Consider the following 23861-nt stretch of genomic DNA (forward strand, 5'->3'; position numbering starts at 1 on the left):
TGTCAAAAGAAGAGCCAAGTGGGAAGAAGATGGTCTGGGTATGGACGAAACACCTGTGACCATAGTTGCTTGAGAAGATTCAGGTTAGCCGGAATCTTCCTTGGCAGATATATCAATAGAATGAGTAGATTGGTTAGATTGGTTACCCAGGACTTGCCCCATCTAAGAGGGGCTATCAGATTCATCTTGCATTTCTGACCCTGTAACTTCTGGATTTTTTTGGTACCAAGACCATACAAGGTTAGGCAAATGACCACAACCCCTCCCAACTGACTGACAGAGCATCCACAACAAAAACTTCTGGGTCTGGAACTGGAAAGACAGTTTTATCAATGCAGTTTTGCATGGATTGTTGGGACATGTCAATAACTAAAAAGTAACAAAGAAAAGAGGACTTGTTACCTTTATTAACATTTATCAATATCTGAATCCTATCTGAATACTTTAATGTATATTCAATATGAAAATTTGTTCTTTATTTTAGCTCCAGCTGGATTCATTAAACTGCAATAACATGACAGCAAAATGTTTTACGATAATTCATGACATAGTTTACTAAACATCCCAAGCTACAGAAATATAAAATGTAGTATGTATATACTTTTTATATGAATAGAAACCTTTCTTCATAATTATCTTTTAAGTTTAACGTTTAAAATTAAAATTTAAAAAAAAAATCTTTTGTTAGAAACCTTTAATGAAATATGATTCATTATGCTTGCTAGAGAATGAACTTCAGAAAACAGTCTGACATCTGAAAGAGTAAAGAAAACTTAAAAGACAAAAATGCCGTAAGCTTTTAAAAATCAGCTTAAGCTTAACTATTACACAAAATCAATGAAATTTCCCTATACCATTCTTTGTGTAACCCATGCTTCCTCTGCATGACTGGTTACTTATTTTGTTTCTAATACAGCTTTTCTAATTATAATCTAACTTAATACTGGTCACCTGTCCAAAATGATCAAATTTCTGGGTCCAAAAAAGTTTTTGGTTTAGGAATGTATGACTAGAAATTTTACACTTTTCATAGAGTAATATTTCTTTAAAATTTTTGCTTCTAATAGGTCCATTCTCACAACTCCCTTGTCTAAGGATGCCATGATAATTTGTAAACCTGCTTATACCACAAGTGTAGAAGTGGATCCTAAGTTTTCTTTTAGAAAACATACAAATAAGCCTCTATCTGCTGAATACGAATAAAACTGCAATAAAAACTGGTAAATGAAACATTTATATTTCATTCATTTTTATTGTCAAAGTTTGTTAAATAAATATCATAAAATTCATAACTTTTAATAACAGTCACATATTTTGATTAATTCTTAATCCACCACGAATAACAATAAATGATAAAATATCAATGAAAGTATTGGTAATGCCTACTGGTGGCAATACCTTAAGAAATAAATGCAAATTAAGTCTTGTAGAGTGAAATTTGTGCTTGAATTGTATATTATTTTTTGGTTTTATTTTGATGATCATAAATGCGATGTGTTGTCTTCTATTCAAACGTGAAAGTGTCAATCTACAATCAAGCAATGTTCGCAAGTGTTTCTGTGAGAACCTAATGAAGTGCTGTGTTTTGATCTGTAACTTGCAGAAGTGTTTCCTGAGTTATATCAATCAATTATAAGTATATCTGCTTTTGTATTTTCAGGCTAATTATGTCTTTTGTATCAATCAAGGTAAAGGAGGTAAAGTAAATAAAAGTTAAAAGACATGCAAATTCTACTTGCACAGGAGCTAACAGTTCAATTATGTTTCAAGTCAACTCATTTACACTGACCAATCTAATCCTGTTTCAAATACTATTATGCTACTATATTCAAAGGACTATTGTAAATTTCCTGAGAAATTGGTAAATACTAATTTTCTCTTTTTAACCTATGTACTTTGAGTGAATCCAAGCTTGTCAGTCCTATTGTGCTCTTGCTTTGCATGTGTGACATGGAGGGAACAGTTACATTGTATTTCCATGATGTGCATCTGTGACATGAAGGGAACAGTTACTTTGTTCTTACATGATGTGCATGTGTGACATGGAGGGAACAGTTACATTGGTTTTCCATGATATGCATGTGTGACATGAAGGGAACAGTTACATTGTTTTTACATGATGTGCATGTGTGACATGGAGGGAACAGTTACTTTGTTCTTACAAGATGTGCATTTGTGACATGGAGGGAACAGTTACACTGTTTTTACATGATGTGCATGTGTGACATGGAGGGAACAGTTACTTTGTTCTTACATGATGTGCATGTGTGACATGGAGGGAACAGTTACTTTGTTCTTACATGATGTGCATTTGTGAACTGGAGGGAACAGTTACATTGTTCTTACATGATGATTTCCTTTAATTCATATTTGACGCCTTACTGCATTTTTGTTATTGATGTATACATATATCGGTCCTTCACTCAAGCTTTGCATTCATCCACCTACTCATTTATGCATTTGTGTTTGTCCATTTCTCTGGACATTCATCCAGCTTTTGCATTCATCCACCCGCTCATTCATGCATTTGTGTTTGTCCATTTATTCATCTGTCTGTGATACATCTGAAACACTTGATACATTGAAATTTATTAACTTTTAACCATTAGACTCAAGTGTCCTATATATTTTGATTTTGTCAATTACCACTGGTGTGCTGAACATAGATCAGAGTATGGTTATTTTAAACATTTTGTTGTGAAGGCTACATAATTTTCAGTGCATGTTTTAAGTAAAAGTTCAGACAGTAAAAAACAATTTGTCTACTACTATCAGATGAACTTGTGTGACCCCTGTCTTATATTTGTACCATGGAGACACTATAGTTTGGGTTACAACTTATTTAACAATGCACATTGATTAAACCATCTTTGAAAAATATTCTCAAATCAGAGAAGTACATACCTATATGTTCTAAAGTACACTCTGTCCATTTTGATCTTTTTCTAAATAATTGCTAAATGTATACATTTGTTTATTTTTTGTCCACCATATCATAGTTCTGTCTAAGTTATTTAGTCATTTTGTCATGTGTGTTAAGTACTTTTTATAGTATACAGATTGTCTGTGTTATACAGCAATGGTGAAATATTATTAAAAAAATGAAATACTCCTGCATATTAACCATGTATTACATACAAAAACATTACCATCATAGATAGATATTGTCAAATTTTTTGGGAACTGTTTTGCAATACTGTATATTGTTTACAGCAAATAAAAGATGCTGATAGAAAAAAAAATACTATTATGCCAGTAACAACATTACAGTATGTAACATCAATCAGTGGTTTGTCCTAAAATTTCTGACCTCTTTCTTAATTTTTTAGTGGTACCTCAGTAACTCATGCCCTCATTTATGCAGTAGTCTGTGTTTGGACTCTGTTGTGCATATGCTGTACCTATATTCTTTCCTTTCTTTTTTTCTACCTTTATTTACCACTATTTCTAATATTAAGATCATCTTTACAATAAGATATCATTTAAAATTAAATGTACACAACTTAGTTAAAACTATTTTTAAAAATAAAGTACTATATTCTATACATTTCTATGAAAAAAATCTTGCACTAGAAACTTTATTATTTTGTGAATTAGGAGACTGAATACAATGATAACAACTGCATGTGATACTTGACATGTATGATATGTATGTACACTCCAGCATGTAGAATAGGCTTGACACACTTTGTGGAAAGAGGTGCTTAATTGAGACAGGGGGCACCCGAGCGGCTGAGTGGTCCAAAGCGCTCATTGTTATGGATATCACTGCCATCTCACCTCTGTCTGCATGGGTTTGAGTCCAGGATTCTGCCAATGTGGGTATGTCAGAAAGCTTGCCAGTAGCTTCTCGTGGGTCGGTGGTTCTTCCCAGGTTCTTCCTCCATCATTAATACTGGCCGCCATGCATAGCCTATCATGTGCTGAAAAATAGCATTAAACCCCACAACAACAACAACAATTAAGACAGAAATTGCAATGGTATAGAGATCAGTATGCCAAACTTGCAACCAAAAGAGTGTGGTTTGAATCCTCCCATCATACCAGATTGGTGCATCCTTGGGCATAACATTTTACTCCTAACCTATCCATGTTGCTGTGTTATAAAACACCTAACCAAAACCAAATGTATGTAAACACTGAAGCCAAGCCCCCATAAAACCCAACTTTGGCACCATCATGAATCTGTGGACAACTTCAAAAAAATGTTTACCAGATTTTGCTTGGCTCGGTCAATATCTTTTTCTCCTTCGAGTATCATTTCATATGTGTGTTTGTATTCTTTCAGATGGCCTGAAAGAGAAGACAGAATTGAATTTAAAATTTATTTTGTTTTACTGTGGATCCAAATACTATCACATGGGCAAAACCACAAGGAATCAAATTATTAGTTATTAGTATTATTTTTTCCAGAGTAGAACAGCAATGGGGAATATATATGTCACCACGTGACTGCTGTCTTTCATCATATGACTTTTTAATGTGATCAGAGTGCATGAAGACTGGTAAAAAAAAAAAAGCCAAATTTTCATTACCACAAAACAATAATCAAGACTATTTCACTCAAAACATATATCCTAAAATATGCAGCAGTCTAAAACTGTCCCACAAACAGTATGTTTGCGCTAACTCAGTCGTTCTTAACATTTTTGAGTGGCAACTCAGATTAGGTTTGTTGTATTAGCCTTGCCAACCATCAAATGCTAAAAACTGCTTAGGTAGGAAATTTCAACTTATTATTAAGGTTGATCTTAATAACCCACTCAAAACAGCACTGGATTACCTGATCTAGCTACAGGTACGGATTCTGCAGTAGGGGGTAATGTTTAAAAAAATCATCATTATCAGCTTTTGTTTTTAAAATTCATTATTATTAATTATGAAAGAAGATCAATTCTAGATCAATGGTGAATAGAGGACTGTCTCTCCCATTGAATGTTAGGGATAAGAAAGTCTACTTTATTGTTACACAACGCAGGTGCAGTGTACTACCATTACATTGATGATCTTGACTACTGTTATCTGAATCCTGATATCTGTTTAAACATTATATAAAATTTACACAAAATTTTTCAATCAGAAGCATGGAATGTAGGTCATAGTGAATTATGTGTCACAATGAGTGTAGTACTCAACAAGACACATCTACATACCAAGTTACAGTACTCTATTTCAAATAATGCAGAATTGTTTTGGTGGCCTAGTGGTTAGAGCATCCACCTTGGAAACGGGAGGTCACGGGTTCGAACCCCAGGAAAGTCATATCAAAGACATAAAAATGGCACTAACAGCTGCATCACTAGGCGCTCGGCATTAAGAGGTTAATGTTAGGACTGGTCGGCCTGGTTTCAGGATGATGTGACTGGGTAGGACATCATGCTGTCTGCGGTATGATGCCCAAGTGCTAAACATCGTTATAAACTGCGACACTGCCAACATTATAGTGATATGACTGAATTCTTTTTAAAGCTACATTAAAAATCCCAATCACACACACAAACACTAATAATGCATGAGAAACTGACAAGTGCAAAAGTTAATTGAAGTCAATGAAGCATGAAAAGTAGGGGAGTGACCCAATTTAGAAGGGTGTTACTATACTCAACATGTTAGATCCACACACAAATCTGCATGTCTTTGTGGCCACTTATGGCAGAGATAATAACCAACCATATTTACTGTATATGTTGGGACACAGTGTTTGTTGAATACCATAAATTATTCTGAAAGGAATTTTTTTTTGCACTGTATATTCTGGGACACATCATTTTCTCAAGTCATAACTTGTGGGACACCCTTTGAATCATTCAAAAATTCAGAAAAATGCACTGAAATTTTATTTTTAACACATTAACCCCTGGAGCTTTTTGTCATTTTCACCTGAAAATCGAGTAGGAAATACATTTTGAAAGCTATTTCTGAACAGACTCGAAAACACCAAATCCCCGGTCATCTTTCAATAAATACTGCCCAGTTGTGTTAGAAACATCATTTTTCATGGCTATTTGACTCGCGCATAAGCAGAAGGGTAAAAGTTGGAGTTCATTTTTTGGGGGGGCTAAACGGAGCCATTATTTTTTTATGCAGACCAGTCTTTATTCCAAATGCCCATCTTATCCTATTTTTTGCACAGGCTCATCTGTCTGTTTGCAGTTTATACTAGTTTGCCTTAGATCTGAGACCAAAAAGCCTAAATTCAGGACACAAAATCAGATTCCAACCACGAGTGAATTTTGGGTAAAAAAAAGTCGGGTCCAAAAAATGAGTTTTTTTTAAAAAGCTGTATTTTGTAGTGCAACTAGATATTCCTGATTATTTGGTATCATTGTAGAGCTACATCTGTCTACCTTTCTATAATACCACTCACTTTAGTGTATCATGCATGACCATGACACTACAGAGCTCAGCAGTAGGCTACTACCTCCTGCCCCGTTAAGCCGTTGTTAGGGGTTATTGTGTTAAAAATATAAAACTGTATACTTGAGATAAAACTCTTTAATCCACAGCAGCAGCATCTCATCAACACAACCCTTCTCATGCACACATATGGTCCATTTTTCTTTTGGTGCATGAATATTTATTTTAGCTTTCTCATACTATGAAAAATTATCGTTAGAGGCAATGTATCACATAAAACAGAAACTGCAGGGACTAAAGCCAGTTTTTCTAATCTGCACCAGTCGTGCTGATTCTCACACTTTTCACCCCCATCTTATTGTCAGTCCATCCAGGAATGATATCAAAACTCATCCGATTATCTTTTGGCATCCACAAATTCATCAAATGATTTTATTTTCTCCAAATCTTCTGGGCAATGCTGGGTCATCGATGTCTGTGTATGAAGCACTATACTGATCACATTAAAATTTATTCCATTGTTTCAATTTGTTTTCAAAATTCCTGCAAATACTGGTGAAAAGGAACCAAAGTTAGCTGCCATATGTTGGCCGTCATTGTATATTCACAAAAATAAAATCAACAAAACAAAAATCAGCACACTTAAAAGAATCTGAGGTCGGCTTGCTTTGCAATGAAATAGCCTTTATATTGATATCCTTTAAAAAAAATAAAAACCGGCTTCAAAGTATCCAAAGTCAGATTCTGAGGTCAGCTTAATTTGTAATAAAAATAACCTTTGTCTTTGATGTCCTGTTGGTAAGTTCAAATAATGAGTTTACTGCTCGCTGCCAGTTGTGTTTATTCACCTCCGGGCTTCTATGTGCTTAGCATCTGTAGTTATAATTAATACAAACAGGCAATGATGTCTGCGGGTAAACAGTATCCACTGCAAAAACTTGCTTTAATGATAATTTTGTAACCCGTGCTAGTGAAAAGAGTGTCACTTGCACTCAAGTAAACGTATTTTCAAATAAAGATTTATATTTGCGAGATACTCTCATATAGCTCACCTTGATATAATTCAGTTTTGGTTATACTGCACATAACACTATCATGTGTGAATGGCGATTGTCTTCAAGATATCAATTGATTATCTCCATCATGTATGCAAAATCATCTGCTTCTCTTCTGGCCTTCATGAATTCATCAAATGATTTTATTTTCTCCAAATCTTCTGGGTAATGCGGGCTCATTGATGTCCGTGCACAAAGCACTATATTGCATTGCTATAAAATTTGTTCCATTGTTTCAATTTAGTTCCAAAATTCCCATGAATACCAGTGAAAAGAAACCAAAGTTAGCTTCCATATCTCGGTCATCTTTGTATATTTAAAAAACAAATTATTTTTAAATAAAACATCCACCCAAAAATAAGCACACTTCAAAGAATCCCAAGTGGGCTTCCAAGGTCAGCTTGCTCTACAATAAAATCATCGTTGTATTGATATCCTTTAAAAAAAAAAACTCACTTCAAAGCATCCAAAGCAGGCTTCCTTTGTAATAAAAATAACCTTTGTCTTTGATGTCCTGTCGGTAGGTTCAAATAATCAGTTTACTGCTTGCTGCCAGTTGTGTTTATTCACATAACACTGTATCATGTGTGAATGGCGATTGTCTTCAAGATATCAATTGATTATCTCCATCATGTATGCAAAATCATCTGCTTCTCTTCTGGCCTTCATGAATTCATCAAATGATTTTATTTTCTCCAAATCTTCTGGGTAATGCGGGCTCATTGATGTCCGTGCACAAAGCACTATATTGCATTGCTATAAAATTTGTTCCATTGTTTCAATTTAGTTCCAAATTTCCCATGAATACCAGTGAAAAGAAACCAAAGTTAGCTTCCATATCTCGGTCATCTTTGTATATTTAAAAAACAAATTATTTTTAAATAAAACATCCACCCAAAAATAAGCACACTTCAAAGAATCCCAAGTGGGCTTCCAAGGTCAGCTTGCTCTACAATAAAATCATCGTTGTATTGATATCCTTTAAAAAAAAAAACTCACTTCAAAGCATCCAAAGCAGGCTTCCTTTGTAATAAAAATAACCTTTGTCTTTGATGTCCTGTCGGTAGGTTCAAATAATCAGTTTACTGCTTGCTGCCAGTTGTGTTTATTCACTACCCGGGCTTCAATGTGCTTGGCATCTGTAGTTATAATTAATACAAACAGGCAATGATGTGTGTGGGTAAATAGTATACACAGCAACAACTTGCTTTATTGATACTTTTGTAACCCGTGCTAGTGAAAAAATTATCACTTGCAGTCAAGTAAATGTATCTTCAAATAATGATTTTATTTGTGAGATACTGTCATGTAGCTGATCTGGATATATTTAAATTTTGGTTATTTTGCACCTAACACCATGTCATGCATGAATGGTGGTTGTCTTCAAGATAGTGGTTGATTATTTCCCTCTTGTTTGCAAAATCATCTGCTTCTCTTCTGGCCTTCACAAATTCATCAAACTACTCGCTGCCAGTTGTGTTTATTCACCATCCAGGCTTGTACGTGCTTGGCATCTGTAGTTGTAATTAATACAAACAGGCAATGATGTCTGCAGGTAAACAGTATACACAGCAACAACTTGCTTTAATGATACTTTTGTAACCTGTGCTAACGAACAGATTGTCACTTGCACTCAAGTGAATGTATTTTCAAATAATGATTTTTATTTGAGATACTGTCCAATAGTTTATTCGGATATAATTCAATTCTGGTTATTTTGCACATAACAGTGTCATGTGTGAATGACGGTTGCCTTCAAGATATCTGCTGATTATTTCCCTCTCATCTACGATTTTGTTAGATTAAGTTTTCAGTCAGATAAAATATTCAAACCTTCCAGCACAACCAGACATGATTTGTTTCTCAACGGTCATTTTAATGAACAATGTCTTGTGTGTTATCGGACATAAGCGATACATGCTACAATATGGAAGCTTACATTATATACCGGTATATGGAGTTCGTGGATTTATTTTATTCTTTAATGCTCATGATGAATAAAAACGAATAAATGATGACAATACAAGGTTAGTTTCTTTCTTTTTATTATCAGATAAGCATTTTGTTTATCTATTTTTACTGGAACAGGGTGGGGGCACAAATATATTTCATTTCTTAAATCTTGGGACATATGACCTAGGTGAAAAAAATGTTTCACTATAAGTTATGGGACAAGGAAAAAATTGTTATTTTATCATGTCCCAATATATATGGTAAATAAGGTAAATGCAAAACTTAACCAGTCAGGGAAGCAAAACTTAACTATTCATGAATCATGAAATATAGGCCAGTGATCTACCTTTTTGTATGGCTACTACACATCTACATACAAACTGCATCATTCTGTGACCAAACAGCCTAAGAAACTATCTAACATAAACTCAAAGCTTTAACCAAATTCACTCAAGTACAAAACAAACACAAAGTAACCTAGTTTAGTGTGCTCCCCAAGATGTATCCTCATATCTAGCTTCATGTCACTACGGTAAACAATGCCTGAGAAACTGATCTAAATGAAAAACTGAAGGAAAGCAACTTTGTAAGTAAATTATGTTTCTCCGAGAATACTTACCCAATCACATTAAGTTAGGAATTATTAGCCTGCCACCTCGTGAATCCAGCCGTACTAAAAGACAAAAAAATTATTTTTCTATTTCAGTAGACAAAGGACAATAATAACTTTTGCCCATTACATCCCCTTGGCACCGCCAGGTGTCGCTAGTTTTTAACTGAGCAAGATACTAATGAGGACGCTTGCATGGTGGTTGGTTGGAAGGATTTTAAGTAATGTGTTTGGATAAGTATTCTCGGGAAAAAATAATTTACTTAAAAGTTTGCTTTCTCCTTCAAATACTTTCCCCAATCACATTACGTTAGAAGAATAATTAGTAGGAGGAGATGTTGAGCATCTGACCTCTATCTCAGGTATCCTTCTAGGGAAGAACAGCTGGATTTCCAACGAGAACTATAACTCGTTCTCCCAATTAAATAAACAACACAGCCTGGGGTCGTTTGACCTGTGACCCTATCATACAGTTAAGAAGATAAATATTAAAATCTTCTTACATACAAATATTTCACCAGCAAATCCAGAGAATCTAACAGGCTATGTTGATCAATCTAGCTGGATCTGGTGGCTGTCTGTGCTGCCCACCAGATTCAAGGTTTGCCTCTGTGACTGTAAATCTCTGTAATGATGGTTGAATCTGCATGCCAGTCAACATCTACTATTATATCTCAGATCAAAACATTGCATTCAAATATGAGACTCAAAGCTTCTGAGCAGTAATCTTCATGAGAGGACTCTGATCTGGTGAGATGCCAGAGTACAACAACCATACAACCCACTTCAGCCACGAAGCAAGGGTTTGAGAGGTGATATTCTGTATTCCAGCTCACAGTGGATGGAAGAGGCATTTGCATGTGCCATGACTAGTCTCTGTGTACTTCAAGTAGTGCTTGTGAGTGCAAACAGGATCATGTATAGCTGCTGTTCTTGTATTGTCTATGAAGACAGCAGGTGAGTGACGACTCTTTGGTTATAGACAGACCTATTGTGGGCTACAAAGTCTGGTTGTGTCAAGAGAACCACATAAACCTGATTTGAACTGATCAACATAAAGGGCATGTAACTCACTTACCCTGCATGTAGAAGCTAAAGCTATCAGGAAACATGTTGTTTTTGTTGTTGTTTTGGGGCTTAACGCCATTTTTCAGCACACGATAGGCTATACATGGCGGCCAGTATTAATGGTGGAGGAAGAACCCGGGAAAACCCCGGAAAGAACCACCGACCCACGAGAAGCTACTGGCAAGCTTTCTCACATACCCACATTGGCTGAATCCTAGACTCGAACCGCCGCAGACAGAGGTGAGATGGCAGTGATCCGTAACGGAGAGCGCTTTAGCATCAGGAAACATGACTTGTATGATAGTGACTTTAGCAAAGTGTGGGTTAGAGGCTCGAATTGAGCAATGTTAAAACCCAGGATTGGTTCTATTTAAAGACAATGAGAGATTTTGGTCAACTGAGACCAAAAAGGTCTAAAAGTCCAATAGATCTATAGCATGACCAAATTCATGTCTGCCACCGGAATGTGTCCAATATCATGGGACAGAAGCCTTTCATAGAGCTTAGGGCCAATTGTTTTTCCTCAATGAGCCAGAGAAAAAAGTTGGCCAGTTGAGAGATTGAGACACACAGAAGGACGATGTTGTTGGTATGGCACCAGTCCCTGTAAATATACCACTTCCCTCATAAGTCTTCGAAGTGGGGTCCTTCCTGCTCTTGAGATTCTCTCCACAATTGAAGGTTTGAATTGGTTTCACTTGAAGGCTGTCCTGATAAGAGCTGAGTGTGTGGAAGAAGAGGACAATCCGGGCAGGGAAGGACAACCCAAGACTGGTTGCTAGAGAAGATTCAGGTTGGCTGGAATCTTCCTGGACAGATTAATGTAGAATCGAATGAGTAGATCGGTGACCCAGGACTTGTCCCATCTAGAAGGAGCGATCAGAATTAATTGAATGAGTAGATCAGTGACTCAGGACTTGTCCCATCTGAAAGGAGCTATCAGAATCATCTTCCCATTCTGACCCTGTAATTTCAGTCTGATTACTGGTATCAGCACCATGGGAGGGGAGGCAGATGCCCACAAAACCTCCAAAATGATTGAAAGTGAATCCACAACCCAAGCTTTTGGGTCTGGAACTGGAGAGACATAGGTGGATAGCTTGTGACTCCACCTCATCACAAAGAGGTCAATCATCAGATGCCCCCAAAAGTGTGCAAATCTGAATGAAGACTGATTGATGGAGAGACCATTCTGTATGAAGAACTTGACCTCTTTTGGGTAGTGTCAGCCAAGATATCAGAACTTGAAAAGGGGCGTGATTGTGCTTGCAATGTCTGCATTAAAAAAAGATGGCCAAGCAGGATCAAGTCTACTGCCATACTGAATAAACTGGGGGACTTGAACAATGAAGGTAGTGCACAGAATCTGGTTGGTTAAAAAGTTCCATGTCCAGATGGTCAAAATTCTGGGATGTATGACTTTTCCCAGTTCACTATAAAGCATGGATGATCTAAAAGAGATGCGATTATTCCTGCCTTGGAGTAGGATAGAAGAAAGTGTTTCCGAAGGATGTCATCCAGACACACTGCCATCACTGTAGATGACATCAATCGGAACAAGGTGATGATGCCCTCCATAATCTCCATAAAAGCCCAAGGGCTGATGGTGAAGACAAAGGGAGAACCTTTGACCTGATAAAGTGTATTGTGAGAAGCAAAAAGGAGAAAATGTTCATGATACTGGGATGTGAAAATATGAATTGGTTAGATCAAGACTGAAGGTATACTTGTAATATCGAATGGAGAGGCAGATTGAACTTGCCATCTCTCTCCTGAATTGGTTGAGGCAATTCCAGTTGATGATAGGTCTCAACTTGCTCTTTGCTTTCCAAAAAAGAAACAGTTTTGAATAAAGCCCCAGGGACTATGGTTTTTGCATAAGCACCCCTGCTCTATTTTTTTTATGAGCTACTCTATGTCCTGTTGTAGAAAGGCAGCCTTCTTCCAAACTGATGGTACATCCATGAAGAGGGATGAAGAGGAGAGGGGAGGGAAATGTTTATGGAAGAAACCAGAAGCCCGTCCAAATGACCTGGATCACCTCACCCCACCCCATTCCAAGGGAACAGGGAGATCTGGTGAGCTCAAAATTCATTTCCATACTGCCTCTGTATGACTGCATCCCAGGGAGTGACATTGGTGCACATGTGACTGAAAAGATCACCTATCCTAAATCTGCATCACTTCAAAGCAGCTGGGGTAAAGTGGTTCCAAACACCCGTATGTGTTCAGCAAGGTAGAGGGGCAGTTCTTGAGCTGCCTGCCTCTGAACTTCTCTATTCTTCCTCCAAAGCAATGGTGACCTGAACAGAGTCATCCAAAAAGATATCCTGTGATGGGAATCTGGTAATGGCTTGATGGTTGGTAACAGTGCAGTGGTACAAAGTGGCAGATCTAACTGATCTGGTATGAACCCTATTGTATGAGTAAACTGGTAGAACCCATCAAAGTACTCACCACTGTATGGTCAGCAGCTCTGGTCAATGACCCTAGCAATCCTGGCCATTACCTCCCAAGAATGGCTATTGATGTGTGCCTCTGAGGTGTCTGAAAGGTGTCAATGAGGCAAATTCCAACAATGAAGAAGGTGCAACAACATCTCGAACCAGCTCTGATGGGCATGGAGCATATTCGTCTGCTTTATGAAACAGATGAGTGGACATATGTAGAGCTTCTATATTCTTGTGAAGTGCCAGGAGATCAGTACTGAAGGCATGGGTCACCTTAAGTCTGTCCAATTGGGGAAGAAACGAGAAGAATGGCACCTCTTCCTCCTCGTTAAGATCTACTGATTCTTTGAAGTAGCGGTAAGGGTGGAGGGCATTCTGAAGTAGCCAACACCCTATAAATGTCCTCAATGGCAGCTTGAAAGCTAAACTTCAGTCTGTTCCATAGTTGGATCTGAGTATTATGTGAAGTTTGGTGGACTGAAGGAGTTTTGACGCACTCAATGTGCAATACCGACGGTAAGGTTAGATAAATGGATCTGTCAGTAATATTCCCTGTAAATCATAATTGGCTGGAGTGATTCAAAAAGGATCCCATGTTGGAACAGCCGGATGGTGAGCAACCGTGCAATTTATTATGCATTGGATCTAATGGATCTGGTACAAACCGCATGTGTCCAAACTAGGCCTGGAGACCATGCTGAGACATGCAGTAAGATTTACTGCCACTGGTCTGCCTAAAATTGAAAAACACGCCCCCCCCCCCCAATGTGTCAGACATGCAAACAATGAACTTGCTGGTTGGGCTGTCTTAAGAACTCCCATATTGGACATTGGTAATGGCTGGACAGCTGGTAACAGTGCAGTGGTATAAGGAGGCAGATCCAACTGATCCAGTATGAACCCCATGGTCCAAGGTTCATACTTGGACATGTCGGGGACTTATGCCTAAAATTCAGGAATACTCACCAATGAGTTGGTATTGCCAACAACAAATGGTTGGATGTCTTCCTTGACTTATTCCATCTATCCTTCCCTTCAGTCCTAAATGGACAACTGCTCTGAATTTGCATTTCATGCATTTAGTAAACATTTCTCCAGAAAAGACACAAGAAGAGAAAACAGCATAGATTAGCAAATCAGCATGTGACTAAATAGCCAATAGGTAGCCCAGTCTCCTCTGACCACATATTACAGATGCTGCATATCACATTGTACACACCTCTCCCTCGATAACTTGCGCATAACAGGGGTCCAAAAACACTGACTGCACTACAAGTGAGGGTGAGAATTATTAAGGGACCTCCATAAAATGATGCTATCCTCGCTGGACATAGAGAAAACCACGAAAAGGGAGGGGAAAGCGAACTGATCTATTTAATCGCTGAATAATAATTTTAAAGTCGCGTTGGGAATATTTGTCAATAAAGCACTTTTTCTAACCAAGTAATTTGTTTTTATGTAAAAATTGCCATTATTTTCAAGACGCCCAACCAATGAGAGATCATTAACAATATTCCAACTGGTTTCAACAACCATCATGTGTATGCGAAAACATTGTGAATGACATCACTGCTTTATGTTGTTGAGTAGTCTAGTTCCCTGCTTTGCTCTCTATGATAGTGGAATGCAACACAAACAAACAGCTTGCTAATCAGGGAACCAGACTACTTATTGATTAAAATTCACAATCAAACAAGATTCTTTTTATTTTAAAAAAAAATTAAAAAAAAATGAACACTTAGTTTGTGAAACAGCCATCATCGTCGAAAGTCATATTTTTTTATTATTGCATTGATTTGATGCAATGATTTAGTTGCAAGTATCAGTGAAACTTCCCATCTGTGAGGAAATCTCTGAGTGCCAATTGAATAATTACAAATTAACAACAAACTCTGAAACTACCTTCTCATTAATAAAATGTATCTGTGAAACACAATTTTATGTCGTGAAGTATTCATTTCTCTTGGTTGTCTTGCTATCTTTGATCACAGTTGTGAATGTATATGCTAATTTAAGGTAGTTTAATTATATTAGGTTAACAAAAGAAATTTGTAACAATGTTCCATGGCCTGTCACTCAACTGGGGCTGCTAGTTCTTATGCAGGTTAGATTTGCATGCCTTTTAACTTTTCATTTATTCCACCCCCTTTATTTGATACAAGAGACTAATTAATGTGGTAATAAGTGGTCAGCGTTTAATTCGATGCAACAATACAACAAATACCAATTTATGCAAATTAGGTATCAAAACATTGTTGGCACTTAGGTTCCCACAGAAACACTCGCGATCATAGCTGTTATGGTAGATTGACATATTTCACGTTTGAATACGACAATGCATATTGTATTTATGATCATTACACTTAAACTGAGCTAAAAGATATAACTAAAACAAGCATTTCACTTGATAAAAAACTTATTTAATTGGTATTTATTTATTATAGTGCTGCCTCAAGCAGGTTTTAGTGCCATTTTCATGGACTGAAATTTCATTTCATACTGTTATTTATGGTATACCAAGAATGTAGTTTGGACAGAAGTTTCAACAAAATCCATGACTTCTTATTAAAAGTTGATAATATCATAATGTTGATTCAAGTTTCCAGGTCATATCAATCATATCAACTGTGTTCGATGATAAAACAGGTAATATATCAAGGTTTCATTTACCAATTTTGATCATGATTTTCTTTATGTTCAACAAACAGAGGTCAAATTATTGGTACTTTCAAGTAAAAAAAAAGGATCCATGACTGACCCCGCATTATTAGTGAGTTTACAAGTTATCGAGGGAGTGGTGTACTTGGTATAAACAAAACAAGTGTCATGGTAGACCTCCATGCTCTGAAGTTGCATATATAGCATTTAAATGACATTCTGCTGAAACAACACTAGAAGAGAAAGCAAAGCATAAATTAGTAATTCATCAAGTTACTAACTCATTTATATAAATATATTTCCCATTAATAATAAAAGAAATCGACAAAGTCTGTGTTGCTTCGAAACTAATAGACTATGCTTGAACTTATGCATTTCAAGTATTTAGTTGAATGTTCCACTGAAACTAAAAAAGAAGGGAAAAACAAAGCACAAATTAGCAATGCAGCATGTTAAAAACTCTCTAAAAGCAACTATATTACAAACCAGGCAAGCAAAAACAGTCAAAGTTGCACTAACATGTATCGACCTTGCAGAGGTCAAGAATAGTAAAGTGTGAGGTGGTCTTAAAAGGACAAGTTCTCTAAAGGAGACAAACTAACTCAAATTTGACAGAAATTGCACAAAACAAATGTATACAACCTGCAGCAGAATGATTAATCCACACAACAAATCCAAAAGGAACATTGGATGAGTCAATCAGAACACAAAATGATTTGGATTGTCAGAGGTAAACTGTACGATGTTATCCAGTACAGCAGCAAAGCTAATAACTTGCAACACCTGGCAGTGCCAAGGGAAGGTAATGGACAAGAGTTATTGCTATTTGTCAACTGAAATAGAAAAAGACAATTTTCGTCTTTTAATAGGGCTAGATTTGCGAGATAGCAGGCTAATATTCCTAACATAATGTGACTGAGAAACATATTCGAAGGAGAAATAAATGGGAGGAAGGGGGGGGGGGGGGTCAAATGGCTATTGAGATGTCACATGTGCTGTAAAGAATGTATATTTATTATCAAGATCTTTTAATTTTAAAAATCCAATTAAGTGATTTTTGGACACTAATAAATTTATAATACTGTAAAAAGAAAATGGAAGTGTTGTTTTATGTATTGTATAATCCACTGTCAACCAAAATGTGTGAACAAACAATTAACTCCATTACACATTGTCCAGCAACACGTGACTATTCAGTTGTTACAGCATTCACATGCTACTAGTATTTTTAACTGGCCTAGATTTTGGCTGCCTCAATGCCTGAGACAAAAATGTAAACTTCTTAACGAGGCTACCAAGGAAACGAGGCTACTCATTGGGAAATGAAAACATAGCACCAAGTTTTTTAAAAATTAATTAAGCATAAGTAAAATAGAGTAATCCATATAATGATGATTAACCTGCACAAAACGAAATTTGCACCACACAATAAATCTGTTCCAATCACTGATAACTATGGAAAATGCAACAATCAATCAGATTTCATTGCCTCAATCAGAAATATGTCTTGAATCAATGGCTGATGAGATTGCGGACTCCACAGGCATTGCTCAGGAAGAATTTTATAATTATGTAGATGTGGATGATGAAGCTACAGTGAAATGGCATAATGTATTTAAAAAAGTAAATTGTGGTAACTGTCACCAGTGCTGAGCATATGTATGAAAACTTAAATGCTTTTGAATTATTTTGTCTAATTTTGTGGGGCCACAGGTTACAGATCTTATGCCCAACATAACAGGGTTATAACTTTATAGGAGTCGAGGTAAGTGGGGAAAAATTAACAAACAAAGAAGGATTTTTTGGGACCAGATCAAAACACTTGAAATATATGGGTTCTTGAGATAAACAAAGTTGAGATAAGTAGGTTTGACTTATACAGTCAAACCCACTTATCTTGACCTCAGTTATCTCAAGAACCCATTTATGTTAAGCATTTTGGTCCAGTCCAGAAAAAAATCCTTCTTTGTTATGCTCATTTTGCCGCACTTATCCTGACCCCTGTTAAATCGATAACCTCGTTTTGTCGGGCATAAGTTTCGGTCTGAGTAACATGTGGACCCACTTAATTTGATGAAATGCAACCTGTAATGTCCATCTCAGAAAATTTTACAAGAAATGATCTGGCATTTCCAGTAGCCTATTACCAGTACCTCATACAGGCAAGGATGGAAAACGTCGCTTCAAGACCAAATTTTACCAGTACAAATACTAATCAACCAATCCCATCAATCCATGGTTTATCACTTGCATAGAGTGGAGAAATTTATCTTGTAAACAATACTTTAGAGTAAAGATTTTGAATTAATGCATTTCTGACTTTTACAGAAACTGCATTCAAAACAGACATTATCACATGTCAACAAAGTTCGTTCATGCAGCAGAGCAAATTTGATCTTATCTGTAACTCAGAAAATTATCAAATTAACATCATTAAATGTAGCTAAAAATACATCATTTGTATTACACAGTATATTTAAAACGAATTCAGTAATGAATTTGGTGACTCACAATATTCTATAAATAGAAACCTGCAAAAATCCAAACCACCCCCTTCAACCCCCATCTTCCCAGCACTTGGTTATTAATTTGTTTCGAACAAGAGTAAATAAAAGCACCAATGGTTTTGTAAAACAAAAATTCCTATGTGCACAGTATTTTTAAAAAATTAAGTTGTTGATCACTGTGCCATGCTTACATATCCTTCAACACAAACGGAATGAAGGGGAAAGTGACTGATTGGATTAACATCCATATAACATAAACAGGAGTGCTTTCACTTGTAATGTTTTTATCTTGAATATCAAAGTCTTGCAATCCATCAAAGAGATTAGCTGACTCTCCTTCTGGTGCTTTGTTTTGCTGATGGTCACTTATCAGAGTCGGGAGGGATAGGGGACTACAGCTGTATGAATGGAATCAGGTTGGCTTCTTACAGAATTTGATGTTGAGACAGTTAACTTTAAAGAGTTGAAAAACATTTTACAGTTTTTTTTGGTACATGAATACCAATATCCTCATCTTTTTCCGGTACAGATGCAAATTTTATCGGCATATACCAGTGTTACAAGAACCTCTGACGATCAACAAAAACTATTGATTTTCATGCACAATACTGGTCGGTAACATTTTGCTGATAGTCACAAGTCAACTCTAACACAAAAAAACTCTTTTTAAAACATATAGTCGTACATGTACATGTACTTACATTGACCTAGATTTTGGACTGCCTGAGAAAATCATTGTGTTGCTGAAGCTACCAAAATTATGAGGCTATTCACAGGGAAATAATAACAACATTAAACCACTGACATTGTTGCAGTAACTAAAGTGTTGTAAAAATGTGTGACTTGTTACTTAATCTCATTTAAAAGACCTCATCTTTTTTTTCTGCAACCAGGCATGATTGAATTATTATTTTTATTGTGCATTAGAAATGCCATTTGTTTTTAAAAACAAAACTCATTTCTTGGTGCTTCAGATGCATAATTATTGTTATGCAGCAGATTTATCAACTAAATCCTGATATCTCAGGACCTGGTTATGTTGAGGACTTTTTTACACCCCTGACGTAATCGAGATAACTAAGTTTGACTGTACATGTAGTATGAAATCAAAACACTATGAGAATGCTGAAAGAATGAAATCAAAACACTATGAGAATGCTGAAAGATCACAATCACACAATTTTGGCGTTCCAAACATAGCCATCAACATATACAGAGAATTCAATGTTTTTGTGGGGTGCAAATTTTCAAGGACTTTTTTGTTTCAAATCATTACTTGAAAAAAAAACATTTAACAATAATCCTTCTGTGGAAACAAAAGGACTACCTTAATGACCCAATTAACAATAATCCTTCTGTAGAAACAATAGGACTACTCACACAATTCACACACATAATTACAGACAAAAATCTAATTCTTCACACAAAAATTAAGAATAATGAATTCACAGATTTCATATTTCAATAATAGAAATCTGTGACATTCAACATTCATAAAAATTTCAACCATAACTTCACAAGGGCTTGAACCATGCAGACATTTTGAATTCACCAATAAATTATTCATAGAAATTTCAACTACAACTTCACAAGAGTTTGGCTCATGCAGACACTTTGAACTCACCAATAAATTCCTTCTGGACCTCTGTCCACAACAAATGTAGCTCCGAAATCTGACCCACCACATCCTGAAAAGAGAGCGATTTGAATGGTATACATCATATGCCAGCCCCATGTTCAATAGTACTGTATGTCCACATCAGTAAGACATAGTTGGCGCTGGAGATTATGGACCTCAATGACCTTCATTTTTTGGGTCAAGACATGATAAAAATAATAATAATAATAAGAAGAAGAAAGACTTTATTTACATAAGGTAACCCAATTACAGAACTAATCTACCTTCTAGCTGTTATGTACAATATCCAGACGATGTTATAAATTTTTCTTCACACTAAAGAATTAAGTGATTCTAAAATTTATACAATGAACACGTGTTCAGCATACTGTATTACATTACTCTCAAAATCTTCTAAAGTTTGTAAACTGAACTTGATTTGTCTTTTTTTCTGATCTGACATATGTTGAAGTTTGAAAAGATCCATCTGCTCTAACATTTTCTGTCATATAATATCCACAACTAATAATAATAATATTTTTTATAAAAACTTTATTTAGAGAAGGCAACTCAGTTACAGAACTAATCTACCTTGAGGCCTTCCAGGTGTTATATACAGTATATACAACATGATGTAAAAAAAAATCAGGCTGGACTCTAGATAATTAAGTGATTCTCAAAATCAAGTATCAAACCTGTGAACAAATAAACATATATAAAATATACAATATCATCCTGTACTGAAACATTAAACTGTGAAAATGATGCAAAAGTACAGAAAAGCAGGAGGTATTTATATTACTAGAACTGTTCAATTATCTTAAGATTTTATCCATTTGAGACATCAATTATGAAAAGATGAAATGCTAGGAGCCTGCCTTATATCACTGAAAATGTTGTTCCATACCAGTGGACCAGTATACTGAAAAGTTTGTTTTAAACAATTCCTTCTTTCGCCTTAGAATAATGTAATTCTTACTTGTAATAGACTTTAAATTTGGAGTACCATCAGCATCTCTTTGGTGAAAGATATTGCTTAAGAACACAGGAATGGTTTTTATGGACAGTTTATGCATAAATTTTGTATTTCTATGAAACATTTTTTTATGATTTGTTATTTTTATTATTATTCAGATGCACTCTACAGATATTATGAACTTCTGAGAGAGTGATAGGTATAAGGTGAAGATGTTTATATGTGAAACATGCACAATACAATTTTTGCCAGACTAGATAATGCCAGATACTGAAAGTGCAATAAATGAATTACCAAATATATAAAATATTTAAAAAAATGCAATTGGCTCTGGGTTTTTTTTTTTACAGTTTAGTCCAGGAATTGAACCTGATCAAGCAGATATAGCAATTTATTGAAAAGTGCACATCTGAAGTAAGGCCAAGTTGTATACTCTATTACCCATATTACACCTATCAATCATAAACCAAAATAAAGGGAATTAAAGCATCTTGGATCAATACCTAAGATATACAAGGTCTTTTTAAAATGCCAGTATAACCAGTGAAGAAAACCAGGGAAATTCTTTCTCTTTAAATATCTAACCCTATGCAAAATATGAAATTGTAGAGTGCCACCTCCATGCATCCTGGAAATTGTCTACATGAATCAAAGAATTAAATGGCAAACCCTCTTCTGGAGTCTTAAAAGTTTTGTTATGTTTGAATTATAGGTATTACCACAAATTACATTACAATAATCCAGACATGGCTGAATATAGCTTTTTTTAAAGATGACCCTATCTTGAAATGGAATATGTTTTGATTTTCCTCAGTAGCCAAAGATAAGAATTAAACTTTTTCAGAAACATGTTCCATTTTTTTCTCCAAGTCATCATGCCAATACCCTTTGACCTCAAAATCAACCTCTTGCTAAGTTAAGTGCAGGCCCTGTCAAGGCCTATGATTTGCCCTTTGACCCACAAATCAATATGCTTCTACCTTATTTTAACTGTAAGCCACCAATATTGTGCAGAAACCAATTTTTCCAAGTAAACTATGTTTCTTCAAAAATACTTCAAGCTAAAGGGAGCTACAAGTTGTCTGCTGACCTATTTGGCGGTTGGGCATAGTGATCTCCCTTTACAAATAAGTTTTGGTGGCACAGTGTAAGAATATCCCAGTTATTACTGAAGCCAAGGTACACTCCCTATGGGTGTAGCTGCAGGGATGCTGTATGTGTATTATAATTGGGTAATTATTTTCGAAGAAAAGTTTAACTAGGAAAAATTGGTTTCTTCTTCAAGTATGTTACCAAATCACAATACCTTAGGAGAATAGGTAAGAGGTGGAGGGAGTACATCTACTTACCCCAGAGATACTATCTGTGGTCACATAAGGTGAGAGACTCCATCGGGGGGGGGGGGGGGGGGGGGGCAGCTTCAAAAGGGAAAAAGCCCCCACCACCACCACAAATCCAGTCATGAAGCAGCAACTTATGCTGTCAACCAGTCTAGAAGGGAGAACTATTGAGCTGCTGATATAGGTCCCACCAGATCCAACTGTCCTCTCTGGGATGACAGATCTCAGATAAAAGCTAGACAATATTCATATTCATATGAAGATGTCGTTCTTGGGGGCAGCATGCACTGCTGGCATCCCGAAATGATGCTAGTGAGCGGACTCACAAGCCTTTCATACTTGCATTTGTAAAGACTGTAAACTTGAGCGGGTGGACGTGCAGATGCATACCCAACATGAGCCAAGTTAGGTTGCTCGCAATTCTGCCAATGGTGCCTCAATTGGTTGCAGATGTTGAGAAGATCGTCCAGTGGGCAGACAGGAGGACTCCACTTGTGAAGAAAAAAACAGTAGCAATGCAGTAGGTGACCTAGGACATGATGTCTGCTGCCATGTTGAGCAATCCCGTGCAGATGGAATTCCTCAAAAGTAAGGTGCTACCATGAGTCGTTTTAATGCCTGATCCTGAGGGAGACAAAATATGGTGCCTGTGTATTTAAGTCCATACCCTGGTGAACGAATCATTCAGATACTACTAGGTCATATTTTTCCTTGTTGATAAGAAGTCCAGCAAGGGCTATCATGAGTGGTTACAGCTAACTTGTTGATGTTGCTGCAGGATGTAGTATAGGTAACTTCATGTTGCCATCATAAAAATGGTCTGGACATGCACCATTACTCGATTCGTCAGACCAACGTTGAGCCTCAAATGGGATGCCCTGAAATGATATACAATATTTTAGACAAATCTCAGAAACATCCTGGGAGCCTTATGAATAGAGACATGAAGGTATGCACTGTCTGGTTTAGTGATGGCAAAGTCTCCTTCATTGATATCACTCAAAATATACTGTGGTGTTTCCAGTGGGAACCAAGGTACATGAATAAGAGGATTGAGGGTGCTTAGGCCAATGACCAGACATAGAGATTTGCAGTTGGGACAAAGAAAAAGATGTGGAACGAATGATAGAACTCTCTGTGCTATATCTGTATGGTATGAAATCATTGAAGCATTGATAGGACGGCTTTCAGAGATTCATGTCCTATGAATGGCCCTTGGGTCCATTTGTTGATTACCTGTACTATCCCTGTATCAACATGGTGGTTGTG

The 23861-nt window shown here is 36.3% G+C and overlaps 1 protein-coding gene across 1 annotated transcript in view; it reads right to left on the reverse strand.

The window, feature by feature from the left end:
- The window catches only part of LOC149787817 (uncharacterized), a 114413-nt gene that overhangs the window by 54962 nt on the left and 35590 nt on the right, over positions 1-23861 (reverse strand). The window contains exons 4-5 of the mRNA XM_089975673.1: positions 20283-20346; positions 4214-4293 (exon numbers count right to left, since the gene is read on the reverse strand). Coding sequence (XP_089831799.1) covers positions 4214-4293; positions 20283-20346 — 144 coding nt within the window. The remainder of the gene's footprint in view (positions 1-4213; positions 4294-20282; positions 20347-23861) is intronic.

This window comes from Sinohyriopsis cumingii, chromosome 11 (assembly GCF_028554795.1).
Source record: "Sinohyriopsis cumingii isolate HCF-2022 chromosome 11, ASM2855479v2, whole genome shotgun sequence".
Classification (NCBI taxonomy): domain Eukaryota; kingdom Metazoa; phylum Mollusca; class Bivalvia; order Unionida; family Unionidae; genus Sinohyriopsis; species Sinohyriopsis cumingii.